Source organism: Trachurus japonicus, chromosome 18 (assembly GCF_045865225.1).
Source record: "Trachurus japonicus isolate A0001 chromosome 18, Traja_1.0".
In the NCBI taxonomy this organism is placed as follows: domain Eukaryota; kingdom Metazoa; phylum Chordata; class Actinopteri; order Carangiformes; family Carangidae; genus Trachurus; species Trachurus japonicus.
In genome coordinates this window covers 8,047,606-8,063,262 of record NC_140924.1, presented here as the reverse complement: position 1 = coordinate 8,063,262, position 15,657 = coordinate 8,047,606, and the positions used below count along the sequence as shown (strand labels likewise).

Here is a 15,657-nt window from a genome sequence, read left to right as displayed (position 1 = left end):
ATAATTTTATATATGTTTTTAAATTGTTACTTCTTTGTTTTCTCTGGTTTTCCATCAGGTGACACTGTAAAATGTATTCATGCTTTCTAAACTTTAGAGCCCCAGTGTGTAACTTATTTGTTTTTTTATTAGAAAATATCAAATATTGCTTTCATAAATATACGTATTTCAGTGAAGTCGAATCACACCCACATGCAAATGAAAGCTTTCTTGTACCTTAGAATGAGTTGTTACAAGTTGTTACGAATACATAAGTCAGGGACACACCGAACCGAGACTACCATGTTGCATCGCCATTTTTCACGTTCAGTGGCAGCATGACTGCAGGTAACCACAGAAACTCACCGGAGCTGTCGGCTCTGGGAGAAAGTTTTCAAGGTAGTGCCAGTTAAAACTGTCACCACTGTGTAGCGTCTGTTGTCTGACATCTGCCCAATTTCACGTGAATGCAACATCAAGAATACGTTCCGATATGCAACTGCACCGCTAGATGGGGGTAATTCCTACATATTATACCTTTAAGTGTCACATTGAAATGTCACTTCCTTTCCATTGAACGACTAATCCGCTTTCATGTGATGCTTTGTTAGAAATGACAGCCACCTGCATCTTCCATCAAATCAATTAGAGGTTACTGATCCTCTTCAGGGGGGGTGCTGTAATTGAATCATATTGCCCCAGAGCTGATAAAAGAAGCCTGAAGGAACCAACACAACCTACTCTGGACACCGGTTCTCTACAAGAGCTGCAGTGTTTTTTAATTTGGCGTTACCATCAAATCAAATTGACATTTTACAATAAGGAATCCTATCATAATTTAATTTAAAGGAAAATGTGTGGATAAAATAATCAACAGTTTGATATCAGATGGTAAACAGAGCTTGGGTGCTCAATAAGAAATGGAGGAAAAATCCCTCTTTATAAAGGCTCTGCTGCCTCTTAGCACCTTGTAATTTACTTCCCTCTTGTGGCAGCAGCAGGTTACTGTCTCTAGCAGCTGGCTCAACACCACATCTGCCATTTCTGTCATCTTTGTTGGCATGGCGATGTCCATCTCCTGTCTTGTCTCATCAAGACAATGTGGCAAGCAGCGTTGTTCGGATATTTGTGCATGTGCTTTGGAAATAAACTTGAGGTTTTTGAGAAATTATTAGTGCTTGAATTGAAGCTGGGTCTTGAATCATTAAGGGACGCAATGTTGACACAGAACATTTTGACAAAAGAATAAAATGTGTAGATTTCATTCTTGTAATTAGGTTGTAATATAAAGTGTCTCAGTGTCACAGAAACATAAGATTAATGGACTAACTATACATCTGGTCTGAGCAGACCAGACGGAAACAGGAGACAGGAAACACACTCAGAAAAACAACAACAGCACAAAACATATAAGATGACCAAACACTATTAAAAATCAGTTGCATTCAAACCGATCATAGTTTTAATCTGGCCCAGTCACAGATGTATGTATGCCTTGCCATTTACCACATTTGGCTTTTGTCTGGGGAACATGGTTGGGTAGAACAGGCTGGGTAGTTTCTGTGTGACTTGTCAAGGAGGGAAGGGATGTGTCCTGTTAAAACTGTACTGGCAGACAGACTTTCTTTTTTTTTTAAATTTACTTTTTATTGTTTTTTTTAATACACATACAAAATGTGCCAACAGGGCACAAAAACACACAGGTTAACAAAACGTAACATGACAAGGGGAGGATTTGTTCATTAAGCGGAGCATCCGAGTCAGGCATAAACACATCATACATAAAAGGATGTTTCTTGAGGATATGGAGCAAAACATTTCTTAATCAAGAGTTTAGCCTTATCTTTATGATCTATATGAAATCAGGTCTTACAGTTGACACGTAGCTGAGCCATTTCAACCAGTTCTCTTCAAAAATATCATATTGGTTTTTGAGTTTGAATGTAATTCTCTCCATAACATATATATTATAAATGATATCAATCCATTCATTAATTGTTGGTTTGTCTTTTTTAAACCACTTTCTGGTCAGAGCCTTTTTACACCCCACTAGCAACACTCTCAGAAGGTATTTGTCTCTCTTTGGAAGATCAAGTCCATCCAGATCACATAGGTATATGACTTTGAAATTTAAAAACATCTTCCTTTTGAAAACATCCTCCAGGACTCCAATAATCTCTCTCCAAAATGGAGTCACAGAGGGACAGTTCCAGAAGATATGGAAATGGTTTGCTGAAGTATTCCCACAGGATCTCCAACAGGCAGTCTGATTTGAATAGTTGGTCTTTTGTGCAGGAGTACGAAAGAATCGAGTGACATTTTTCCAACCGAATTCCCTCCAGGAGGGGGAGCTTGTCACTGACCACTGTTGTCTGCAGGTCCTGTCCCAATCTTCTTGAGAGACTGTGAAGCCTCCCTCTGCTTCCCATCTTTCCTTAATGTCCAAAGTATGATCACTTTTAAGATTTTGAAGAGCGGAGTATAACTTAGATATTATCTTTTGGAGGGTGACATTCTTGTAGGCTCTTTGAAAAATTGTAAGAATTTCATCCCTTCCTGTAGTAACATCGCTTGGGAATTTCTTGCTCATAAAGTCCTTAATTTGTAAATATCTGAAGTGATCTTGATTGTGCAAACCAAATTTTTCCTGTCCTCCAGTCCTGGAAGCTCAAAACCTTATCCTGATCAAAGAGTGTGCAGTAGGCTGTAAGTCCATTTTCTGTCCAGTTTTTGAACCTTGTGTCATAGTTTTTCGGCACAAAATCTGGATCATATGCAAACCATTTAAACATTTCGGCTCCTCTCTTCAGATTATATTTTTTTATAACTTCACCCCATGTTGTCAAAGAGCCAGATATCCATGGGTTATGGGGGTCTGGGAGGAGGTTAATTAATGAAGGATCTCCAACTAAATTATTAACTGGTGGCCCCTTTCCCATTGCCATTTCTATTTCTTTCCATTTTGAGCTATAATTTCGTGTACACCATCCCACTAATGGCCTAATTTGAGCTGCTCTATAATAATTTGACAAACAGGGGAGGGCTAGACCACCTTTCTCTTTTGGTAATTGTAGAGTTTTATATTTTATTCTTGGCTTCTTCCCTGCCCATATAAATCTGGAAAGAATTTTATCCCACTCTCGAAAATATAATTCTGGTTTCCCAATTGGTATAGAGTGAAACAAATATAAAAGTCTTGGTAAAATGTTCATTTTGACCGAATCTATACGAGAACTGATATTTAAATAAGGGATTAAGTTCCATCTGTTGATATCTGCTATAATTTCTTTTTTAAGAGGGCCATAGTTAAAGCAGATATCAGTGGAATGTTTTTGTTAATATAAGTCCTAAATAGTCCTATTTTCCGTCAGCAATCACTTACATGAAGTATTTCAGCCTAAACACGAGTCTCTCCGTCACTCTGCTCTGCTGTAACCCGAGGAGAAAATTTTCCTTGTGGGATACAAGTGTTATCCAATGAGGGGAGAGAACGGCATGAAGGGCTGTGTGTGCAGCCAAGGGATGCGTGTGAATGTGGTGACGTAGCACGAGGACCAATTGATGCCTGACAAGGGCGGGGGCTGCTAACTCATGGTGCGTTCAAGGAAACTCGTACTTTGTGTTTTTCCTTCCTGTGAAGTCATACCAGTTCGATCTGGTACGAGTTCACGGGTCGGAAGTTACGAGTGGCCGTTAAAAGGACCTTTCACAGACAACAGGACGGTAAAAACACGAGCAACGGGTTACCTGGAACGCTACCAAGTCGTAGTTGTGACTTGAAGCTGTAACTTACGGTTTCAAAAGCCTGCCTTGAACACAGCATTAGCCGAAACGGCCGTGCCACTGATATCTGCTTTAATTTCTTCTATTTTTGATATATCTAGGGGAAGGAGAATTCCCAGGTATTTTATAGAACTTTTGTCCCAGTCTAGATGGTAAATGGAGCGGAGACTTTGAGGGGGATCAAATTGAAAACTAAGGACCTGGGTTTTTTTTGTATTTAATTTATAGCCTGAGTATGACCCGTACTCATCTAAAACAGACATCAACGCTGGCAGAGATTCTATTGGATTTGAAAGGCTAACAAGCACGTCATCCGCAAAAAGGGCCAGCTTTTGTTCACCTGCTGCCATGTTTATACCAGTGATTTTGTTGTTCTGTCTAATCCATTGTGCCAATGGCTCAATAAAAATCGCAAATAAGATTGGACTTAGGGGACAGCCCTGTCTTGTTGATCTCTCCAGCAGAAAAGAGTCTGTAAGCTCTGGCAGACAGACTTTCAAAGTGAGTCACCAGGGGTCTATGTCACAGTCGTGTTGAGGGAAGTAAAGCTCAAGAGGCGCAGGGTGCTGTCAGGTGACAGGCCTTGTTTTACCAGTTCCTCTTTCAGCTGGAGAAGGAAATAAAAATCATAATGTGATTGATTTAGTGTACTGAGATATGATGGGCATGAAAAGAACTGGCAACATCACTGCATGATACTTCTGAATAATGAGAGGTATTCATAGAGGTGGAGGCAGACAGTAATTGAATATGACTGTGTTATGTTTCATATGTTGCACAACTAGTTGCAGCAGGTACAGCTATCTAACAATATTAGATAAGAAGAAACTCACTTGTTGTATGACAGTGTTCCTGATGTCGTCATCAGATAGTGGAACTGAAGAGGTGATTCTTATTCTCAGACCCAAGACAACTAGATGAACAATGACTCAGCATTATACAGCAGGCCAGTGTGTCACAATGTGGTTTTCTTTTATATACTGAACATCCATCAACACATGACTGAGTAGGATTTGATACTCACTCTGATCTGTGCTGTTTACAGTGGTTGTAGTTGTTGTTGGTATGGTTGTAGTTGTTGGTGGAGTGGTTGTAGTTGGAGTGGCTGTAGTTGTAGTTGGTGTGGTTGTAGTTGTAGTCGGTGGAGTGGTTGTAGTTGTTGGTGGGGTGGTTGTAGTTGTAGTTGGTGTGGTTGTAGTTGTAGTCGGTGGAGTGGTTGTAGTTGTTGGTGGAGTGGTTGTAGTTGTAGTTGGTATGGTTGTAGTTGTAGTTGGTATGGTTGTAGTTGTTGGTGGAGTGGTTATAGTTGTAGTTGGTATGGTTGTAGTTGTAGTTGGTATGGTTGTAGTTGTTGGTGGAGTGGTTATAGTTGTAGTTGGTATGGTTGTAGTTGTAGTTGGTATGGTTGTAGTTGTTGGTGGAGTGGTTATAGTTGTAGTTGGTATGGTTGTAGTTGTTGGTGGAGTGGTTGTAGTTGTAGTTGTAGTTGTAGTCGGTGGAGTGGTTGTAGTTGTGGTTGGAGTGGTTATAGTTGTAGTTGGTGTGGTTATAGTTGTAGTTGGTATGGTTGTAGTTGTTGGTGGAGTGGTTGTAGTTGTAGTTGTAGTCGGTGGAGTGGTTGTAGTTGTGGTTGGAGTGGTTGTAGTTGTAGTTAGTGTGGTTGTAGTTGTTGGTGGAGTGGTTGTAGTTGTAGTTGGTGTGGTTGTAGTTGTTGGTGGAGTGGTTGTAGTTGTAGTTGGTGTGGTTGTAGTTGTTGGTGGAGTGGTTGTAGTTGTAGTTGGTGTGGTTGTAGTTGTAGTTGGTGTGGTTGTAGTTGTAGTTGGTGTGGTTGTAGTTGTTGGTGGAGTCGTTGTAGTTGTAGTTGGTGTGGTTGTAGTTGTTGGTGGAGTCGTTGTAGTTGTAGTTGGTGTGGTTGTAGTTGTAGTTGGTGTGGTTGTAGTTGTAGTTGGTATGGTTGTAGTTGTTGGTGGAGAGGTTGTAGTTGTAGTTAGTGTGGTTGTAGTTGTAGCTGGTGCGGTTGTAGTTGCAATCGTAGTTGCAGTTGTTATTGGGGCTGTGAACAGGAATCAAAGTCAAACATTGATCCTTAACATCATCAAAGCTGTGGATTGAGATGAATCACGATTAAGACAAGTCAAGACTGGACCGACCCTCTCCAACTGTCACAACGACACATCGAAGCTCCGAGTGATACTTCCTGCTGTCTGTCCTGAGGTAACAAACCAACACAGGAACTTAGTTAGTAACTGTTTTTCATAAGGTCAACAGAATTAGTTCAGATAGATTTTTAGTCTAGTTTAAGTGCCTCTACAGAGGTTTCTTTAGGGTTTAACTTATTGGACAAGAGACTGACATGTTGGATGACTGAATGACAAAGCAGACAGGATGGCTCTCTCCTTCCTCGTTTTGTAAAGGTGTCCAACGCAGGATGTACTCTTCTGCTGCAGGTGTGCTCTCGCTCATGTTGGACGGCCCACTGAACAGCAGCTCACTGATACTTGGAAAAACAAGGAGAGCAAGATCTTGTTACCTGTCAACAAATGGTGCAGTGCAGGTTTTTCCTAAACAAGAGAACGTTTGATGACTCAGATTTCTTTGGAATCTTGTTTTCTTGTTAAAGAGGGTGGGGATATATTTGTTGTTTTTGCATTTGTGGTCTAACAACATGGCAAAAAATCTGAGCTTGTTATGCTACAACTAGCTCAACAACCTACCACCAACACTTGTGACACAATGCATTGTAGAAAGTCTTCCATGTTTTCTCTTGGGCCTGAAAGCGTCTGCGGCTATATTCAACATACTGTTTCTAAAACTGCTGGTTTTCTTTTAACTTACTTGGAGGAGTTTGCCTGGGCCTTGATACTGATTTCCAGGGACTGACCCACAGGGGCGTACAGCTGAGTCCTGTGGGCTGGGGTTGGACAGAGGAACCTGGGCAGATAGTCTCCATCTGTGCAGGACGGTGCCGCTGGATCCACTTGAACAACAAGGAAAACGAAACGTCCATGAGGGCAGCAGAAATATTCGTACCATGAACGCCTGAGGGGAGTAAGTTTCAAATGTTGTTCAACCATGTGACACGTGCAGCTGTTAAAAAATACAGGGCTCATTTTACTGGGTTTTCACAGGTTTACTTTGGGGTACATTGTCGAGCACAGCTGGTGGTGATTGTCATTCGACAAGAACTTTGGTCACTGTTTTAGCACAAGAAGTTATAATAAGGTCTCTGAGCAGCACTTAGCATTTAGAATATTCAATTCTATAAAGTGACAAGACGAGCCGCAGCTAGCTGGTTAGACTGCTAACTGTAGCAGAAGAAAAGTCATGACAGTCAGGAGTTAATATTAGGATTACTTTCCCGAACTGGACAGCTGTTAGTGAGTAAAAGAATAAAGTTTGACAGTACGCTCACATTTCCACCTCTTAAATGGACAATGTGTAACTTTTTACAATTATCTATTCAGGAAAATCGATTACTTCGTTCAAAAGTATGTTTTTCATTAATCAGTAATCCCCCCCATCAACAAACTGAAGTGTTCCTTTCAGCTCTGAATGAGCCGTTCATATCATTCATATCTACATGGAGCGGGTAAGCTCGGTGCTGCTGCCATGTGGTGTCTCCATGTTTTTACGTTCAGTGGCAGCGTGACGGTAGGAAACCACGGAAACTCAGCGGAGACACCGGAGCTGTCGGCTCAGGTGGAGGTGGCGTCTGTGAAAAGTCACCGCGGTAACGCAGTGAGGAGGAATGGAGCGTTACACTGATGCTGCATTCACCTGCAGTCGGGCAGACGGCCGTCGCTAACAAACCAGATGTCATTTTAGTCACAGAAGTCGAGAGAAAGCCGGTAAAACGTGGGTCAGGTAAACAATACGACATTGCCATGACAACATATTGTCACGTGTATTGTTTTGCCTCATGCTGACGGACCACTTGTTTACATAGAGGCTTGTTTATGCCGTTACGTGCAGCGGCTGTCGTCCGTCTGCCGTCTGCCCAATTTCACGTGAATGCAGCATGAAAAATACGATTGAGTTGCTTGCGATATACAACCGCAACGCTAGATGGGAGGAATTCCTACACAATGTCCCTTTAAAGGTAAAATTGCCAATGTAGCAATTGCAAAACTCCAGTCTGTGAAAACATGAGCTCTTACCCTGTAAAACAAACTGGACAGGTATCTTGCTGATAGCATCATTTGTAGTTTTCACCTCCTGTGAACCGTCAGTATGAGTCAGGGTGATGTTCTGTCTGGGGAAGTCCTCCATCACCAGCTGGACGACGTACGGACCTTCATCTGAGCTCATGGTGGGGCTGAATGACAACGTACACGACTAAAAAACAATTTAAAAAAAACACAGTATGTACATGAGCAAACATTTTCTCCCAGGCGATAAAATGCAAGATGGTACAGTTAATTTGGAATGAAATGTATTCAAATCCTTCTGCCACTACACTATAAGGCTGGTTACTCACTGGCGTGAGGCTGAGGACAGTCGGTGGTGTGCAGGGGTTACACTCGGACAGTTGTGTGCTTCCATATCTGCATCTGACCTCGTCTCCATCAGGGTCAAATGCCAACAGGTTGAAATCTCTCTGACAGTTTGAAGGAACTCTGAGAGGAACACAGGAACAAATGTGTAACCCTCTTCATTACTCCCCATGTAAATATGGATGTATGATTACTGACAAACAGGGAGGAGGCTTACCTCACAGCAGGTATGATGGTAGTCTGTGGCGATGTGTTGGCTTTGCTGGTGTCTGACCGGTTTCTCAGTTCAACCGTAGTCACAGCTCTCCATGATACGATGTTATTTTTGGTGTTACTGATCCAGTTACCACCATTCGCTCTTTGGTCAAAGGTCACAGATGATATCAGTTATTCTGTGCCTGCAGCAGTGCAGCATTGATCATTGGCATTAATCATCTGGATGCTATATCTTATTTAGAACATTTTCGATTTGAATATTCAATGTTAAATTCTAAAATTACTCCTTTTTCAGCCTCATCACACAATAGATTATTAGGGCCACGGGCAATCGCACCGGGCACTGGTCCCGCCCGGGCACTACTGTTATTGTGTGGATTTTTTTCTTATTATTCTCCTTCATCTTCCGGACGCTTTTTCGGGGACAAATTATATATCAAAACGTGCGGTTCGATCAGGATCGGTGTGCTATTACTTTTCTCAACAGTGTACGAATTGCGCAAAATTTTGCATTAAAGTCAATGGGACGGGCGGGAAAAAAAGAGCAAAAAAGACCAATCATTGGAGTTTAACAAACTCTACTGCTCAGGCATACTTTCACCTAGAGACTCAATTTAAACTTTAAAAAGTAGACACAAGTCTTGTGTATTGGCGTATTACTCCACGTTTTGATAGGTCATATAGTTTTTGATCAATCCCTGTTCAATGACCATGATCATTTTTGGAGAAATTATGAGATTATAATGGGTGTGTATTGGACGGAATGTTCGTGTCAGAGCGGGTGACATCATCGGTTAGAGTGGGAGAGAGGCCAGAAAAACTCCAGACTTTTTTACACACATAATTTCCGCCACGTTTGTAGACGAGCTCATCCTCGATCTCATCATCTGCTCAAAATATCAGAGAGACTTACAGAATTGACAGAATCAGCCTCTGAGTGCGGCCACGTCTGTCCCTGCTCCTCATTGACTCCAATACAAATATTTTCTGAGAGAAGCAGAACGGCCTGATGTTTAAAAACTGCCATCCTCTCCAAAATATTTACTGTAGAAACACCAAATCGTACCGAAATTTTCAGGAAGTCCTTAGAGCAATGTGATCTGTGTTTTGTTCTGATAGGAGTTACCGTTTTGTCACGCGAAGCCTAAATGTGAGACCGGTGCAGAGGCAGAAAATCGCTCTTTTTCTCCACGTTTCTGTCTGTCTCAGCCTGCGGGGGCCTCTATCGCCGTGGTAACCTCTTTGATCCTCAGGCCAGAGCTCGTTAACTTCATAAACAATCCACACACACACACACACACACAGGTAACCTAATGTGGTTACAGCTCCTCCATATCAGTGCTTATAGAAAGATGATCATGTGTCTGTCTGATCAGCTCTGTCTTGACCTTAAGATCGTGGGTTTGATTCCCATGTTGACAGAGATGGCACAACCCGCAGTAGCTCCCGTGGCCCATTCAAAATTTCCCGAGAGGAAATTTTCTAGTTATTATTATTGTAACCTTTATTTAACCAGGTTTGTCCCATTGAGATCCAAGATCTCTTTTGCAAGAGAGACCTGGCCAAGAATGACAGCACATAAAGTTTCAACACACTGTCACATTAATCAAAGACAAAAAAAGGAACAAGCAAATAGAATACAATAACAATTGAATTTTCAGATTAGATGGAAAGCATTACGACATTTTGCAGATTCGTGATGCCCTTACCTGAGTTGAAAAGGAGCGTTGCTGGGGACCAGCCGAGTGGACTTTGTCTCAGTCTGACACCACACGCCATTAGTGTTTTCCATGTCAACATTAGTCACTATCAAACTCTCAGTCCCACAAACGCCACTGTGGCAACTCCAAATTAGCCTATGTTGACAATTATCAAAGTTTGACTTGTAGCGAACCACCACCTGTAGTAAAACAGTGAAGACATGCTTTTTTTTTTTTATCCTGCTGATATTCAAGACCTCCATTAATCAAATGATTCTATGTTCTCCTTTGTTTGCTTCTGTTGTTTTGTTCATCATCTTTACCTTAATCTCCCATTGTTCTTTTTCTTGAATTAGAATGAATTTCTTTAGAACATGTAAGTTCATATGTAGAATGTTATGAAGTAACATAAGCAAGTCATAAAAAAAATACAATTGTACATGTTCGAAAAGGAATGAGAAGAAGCAGTGCTTATTTAATCCTACCCTTTCTCCATAAATTATATTTAGACTTTCTCTGCGCTCATCATTCACACAGTAGTTTTACACCACATACAGACACACAAAAACTTTTACTGGTAGTTCCCACTTTGGCCTTCTTGAACTTAAACAATCTCCTGAAGTTATACGTATGTTCCCTCTGTGACTGATCATGCTCTGAATATATCCTGGCAGTTATATGTTGTAATTGACCAATACATTTTCAATAACTTTGACTGTAAAAACAATAGATTTATATGATCCCTATAACCATCTCTGATAATTATCCTGACTGCTCTTTTCTTTTTAGCATATAGAGTGACTGTAGACTTTAAAGGGATAGTTCAACATTTTGGCAAATTGGCCCATTGCCATAATCGCTATAGTCATAGCGGTAGGTTCATTACCTTTAATTGTAGGTGTAAGCTATTTTCAGTACGGCGGAGCGCAGCAGCTGGCTGCTCAGAGCTACGCTATGGAGGCTAACGGAATTTCTTGGTTTCCCTCATTAAACTCATCAAATTCAACATCCCAAAACTCCACAGCGCTTTTGTAGACAAGTTGTGACCTGCACAACCACCACGCTATGAGATAATGACGGAACGATACGAAACGGAGCCGTTTTCGAGGTAAATTCATACAAAACCGCTGATGCGCGTTGCGTTCAGGGACAGTTTTTCAGCAAGCAGTCTCCGTATTTACCCTGTATTTACCTCGAAAACGGCTCCGTTTCGTATCGTTCCGTCATTATCTCATAGCGTGGTGGTTGTGCAGGTCACAACTTGTCTACAAAAGCGCTGTGGAGTTTTAGGATGTTGAATTTGATGAGTTTAATGAGGGAAACCAAGAAATTCCGTTAGCCTCCATAGCGTAGCTCTGAGCAGCCAGCTGCTGCGCTCCGCCGTACTGAAAATAGCTTACACCTACAATTAAAGGTAATGAACCTACTGCTATGACTATAGTGATTATGGCAATGGGCCAATTTGCCAAAATGTTGAACTATCCCTTTAAATAAAACATTTACTGTACTTTTAAACCTTAAATAATGTAACATCACATAGATACTGTTATTACAAATTACAATAAGTTATTTTAATAGCAAAACAACAACAAAAAACACACAAACAAAACATAATAAAAACATACCTGGACAGATCCATCTGAGAAAGTGTTTTTTGGATGGTAGGTCATCACTGTCCCCAGAAAATGAGAAGCCTGGGAGCTGCCAACGAAAAGCAGCAGCAGCACCAGAGAGAGCGACATGGTGAACGGATTAGTCTCTCTACACAAAGGCAGCTCTTTAATACCAACACGTACAAGAACAACCCCCGATTCCACCACCCATTGTTTTTTTGTCTAGCACTTAGTTGTCAATCAAACAACCAGAGCTATTCTGGTATGAGGAAACATTCATCTTGTGTAATGGTTAAAAGATTGTCTTCAATGTTGACAAAAGGGACTAAAAAGAATGGTGTTGTCTTAACCACTTGTCTGTTCCACAGAAATGAGACTAACCTTTTTTTTTTTTTTTTTTACTTTTTATTGGTTTCCATCGGAAAACATAAAAACAGGACAAGAGCAGAAAGGGCTCAACAACAACAAGGCAAAAAGGGAAATTATATATGTATAAAAATAAAAATAAATAAATACAAGAAGGAAAAGACATCCCCCTTCCCACCCCACCCCACCCCAGGCAGCAAGGACACATCAGTACAAGGACAGGCTCAGAACATCAGACTATACTTGGACAAAAAAACAAACAGAGGAAACACACAACATACAAGGCTCTAGACATCAGTTTGGGGGCACAAAAGGTTCTTAATTTTTTCTAATGACGAAGTCCAGGAGGTAATAGTGGCTTGATTTGCGTTGTGCATTCTGGCTACTGACAGCTTTTCACCCCATGGAACGCCATAAGAAATGAGACTCACTTGTAAACAGAAGGTAGAAATCATCTGTCTTATCTCACTACTTCATCAAGAACATCAATGGTTTCTTTTAAAAACTGACTTGACAGTATCTGGCTGTGAAGCATACTATGACTCTTTGTTAAAGTGGTTATGTTCATCTACCTGCCTCCAGCTCTGGCAGGAGCCACTGAGGGTGCTTTCAGACAGACACGGTTCTGGTTCTGGAGTCTCCGAACCTTGGTGCTTTCTGGTGAACCAGGCCACATTCACATCAGGTTAAGTGGAACCAAAGTGAGAGTATGTTACTACTACACATTTTTGTTCTTTTGCTGTCTCTGTATTCATTCTTAAGCTTTTTTTTTTTTTTTTAAGTTTATTCTTTATTTGGTCTGGTGCTGGAGTCAACCCAGCCTTGTCCATTTCTTCCCAGAGTTCAAAGAAAATAATTGCTTTACTTTATTAAGCCCTAAAGGGAAATTCATGCCACTTGTTCTTTCTTGTTCTGCTTTCTAGCTTTTCTTTTCTTGCCCAAACCACCACCAAAGTTTCCTTAACAGACCCCAACAAAGTATTTTTTCTCCATGTTTTCAGTCACTGGCTCTGTCTTCCTGCTCATCCTCACAGCCTAGAATAAGACACGCCAACTGATGATTTCATGGTTCCCAGGAAAGAAACAACCATTTTGTGGTTCCCTTGAGAACCAGCTTTTCAGGTTCTGAAACTATTGTTTTTTTGGGCTGAATACTATGAGGGGCCGTCAGGGACATAATTCAGAATTACCACTCACACACACATGTAAAACAAAACACATTCACACACAATAGTAAAAACTTCACACACTTACAAGTGAAATGCTTTCATAAACACAACTGAGACACTTTCACACACACACAACTGAAATGTTGTGCTCTCATACACACAACTGAAATGCTTCCACACACAACTGAAACGCTTTCACACACACAACTGAAACGCTTTCACACACACAACTGAAATGTTGTGCTCTCACACACACAACTGAAATGCTTCCACACACACAACTGAAATGTTGTGCTCTCACACACACAACTGAAATGCTTCCACACACACAACTGAAACGCTTTCACACACACAATTGAAATGTTGTGTTCTCACACACACAACTGAAATGCTTTTATACACACAACTGAAATGTTGTGCTCTCATACATACAACTGAAATGCTTCCACACACACACAACTGAAACGCTTTCACACACACACCTGAAACGCTTTCACACACACACAACTGAAATGTTGTGTTCTCACACACACAACTGAAATGCTTTTATACACACAACTGAAATGTTGTGCTCTCATACATACAACTGAAATGCTTCCACACACACACAACTGAAACGCTTTCACACACACAACTGAAACGCTTTCACACACACAACTGAAATGTTGTGTTCTCACACACACAACTGAAATGCTTTCACACACACAACTGAAATGTTGTGCTCTCATACACACAACTGAAATGTTGTGCTCTCATACACACAACTGAAATGCTTCCACACACACAACTGAAATGTTGTGCTCTCATACACACAACTGAAATGTTGTGCTCTCATACACACAACTGAAACGCTTTCACACACACAACTGAAATGCTCTCAAGATTTCAGTGTAACAGGAAGGCGTTTCAGTGTAACAGGAAGGCGTTTCAGTGTAACAGGAAGGCGTTTCACTGTAACAGGAAGGCGTTTCAGTGTAACAGGAAGGCGTTTCACTGTAACAGGAAGGCAGCTAAAAAGAGGAAGTGTGGGCTATTTTTCTTCTTTGGAGCATTCTGAGGAGGCACATGCGGCCTACATGTAGCCTACCACGTTTACATGATGTTTTTTAATTCGGAATTAATTATTCTGAATGAAATAGTTCGGAATTAAAATATTCTCCTTCGAGTTTACATGGAAATAATAATTAGGACCCGAGCCAGTGACAACGTCACAGGGAGGACCCTATTGAAATTCGAAATCCAAAATAATCAACGAGAAATACGGACCCCTGAACATGCTCAAAAACGGACGATTTTTGGCACGCACCTGAGATACGCAAAAAGTTTTGTCTGATAAAGTCGTTAAAAATGGACGTGCCAAAATGGCTAAATAGCGCCCCCTAGAAAGTTGGAAACGGCGAGCCCCACTTCTGTGTTTCACCTACATGCATGAAATTTGGTGGGGTTATAGAACATGGGGAGACAAACAAGAAATCCTCTTGGAGCCATGCCCTAAACCCAACCGGAAGTCCGCCATCTTGATTTGTAGTTTTTTCCTATTTGAACGAACTCCTCCTAGAGATTTCATCCGATTGACTTCAAATTGGCTATGGACCATGTAGAAGCCATGCTGATCTTATCTTGTGCTCTGCGTGTCTATAGGTCAAAGGGCGTGGCTGCTATGATGCCACACATTTTGGCGACTTTCGTGTTCGGCGCCATTTCAGTTCAACGGCTCTCACGCCGACATACTTGATCGTAGCCGCTTCAAACTTGCTAGACATGATGATGACTCCTTCCTGAACAATCTGACCTATTAACTTCCGACCTTACTCATAGCGCCCCCCGGTGGTAACAGGAAGTCGACATTAATTATGCTAACATGAATTAATACTACATAGTTCACCCCAGCAACTTCGTTCCACTTCTGCAAAACAAGTCGGTGAAGCTACATTACGAACGCTTTGAGGCTACGGCTAATGGCCCCCGTGTGGCGGCGACAGGAATTGCGGTCCATCGAAAACGAACTCCTCCTAGGGGTTTCGCCCGATCGGCTTCATATTCGCTACACATCATCCTCAGACCGCCCTGATTACAGCTTGTGCTCTGCAGGTCGGTCGGTCAAAGGGCGTGGCCACTGTGGCTGCCGCCATTTCTGAGGCCTCGCCATGCATACACGAGCTGCTCTATCTCCCACGTACTTCGTCCGAACTGCTTCAGAATTTATGTACGTGACCTCCATTTGATCATACGCAAGCTCGCTCAAGTCGCCCCCTTGTGGACACAGGAAATGCCATATTTTACATCGACATTGTCCGATTTGCTCGAAACTTCACATGTGTGATGAGGTAACGACCCT

At 41.6% G+C, this 15,657-nt stretch overlaps 1 protein-coding gene across 1 annotated transcript; it reads right to left on the bottom strand.

Annotated features, from left to right (window-relative positions):
• Positions 1-4,279: 4,279 nt before the first annotated feature.
• Positions 4,280-11,913, bottom strand: LOC146968601 (uncharacterized). Its single transcript, XM_085759283.1, has 10 exons — positions 11,797-11,913; positions 10,181-10,371; positions 8,473-8,613; positions 8,240-8,378; positions 7,920-8,097; positions 6,598-6,739; positions 6,096-6,259; positions 5,913-5,966; positions 4,596-4,675; positions 4,280-4,369 (listed from the first exon to the last, which is right to left on the bottom strand). The coding sequence occupies exons 1-10, from the start codon at positions 11,911-11,913 to the stop codon at positions 4,280-4,282; spliced, it is 1,296 nt and encodes a 431-aa protein (XP_085615409.1).
• Between the last annotated feature and the right edge of the window lie 3,744 nt (positions 11,914-15,657).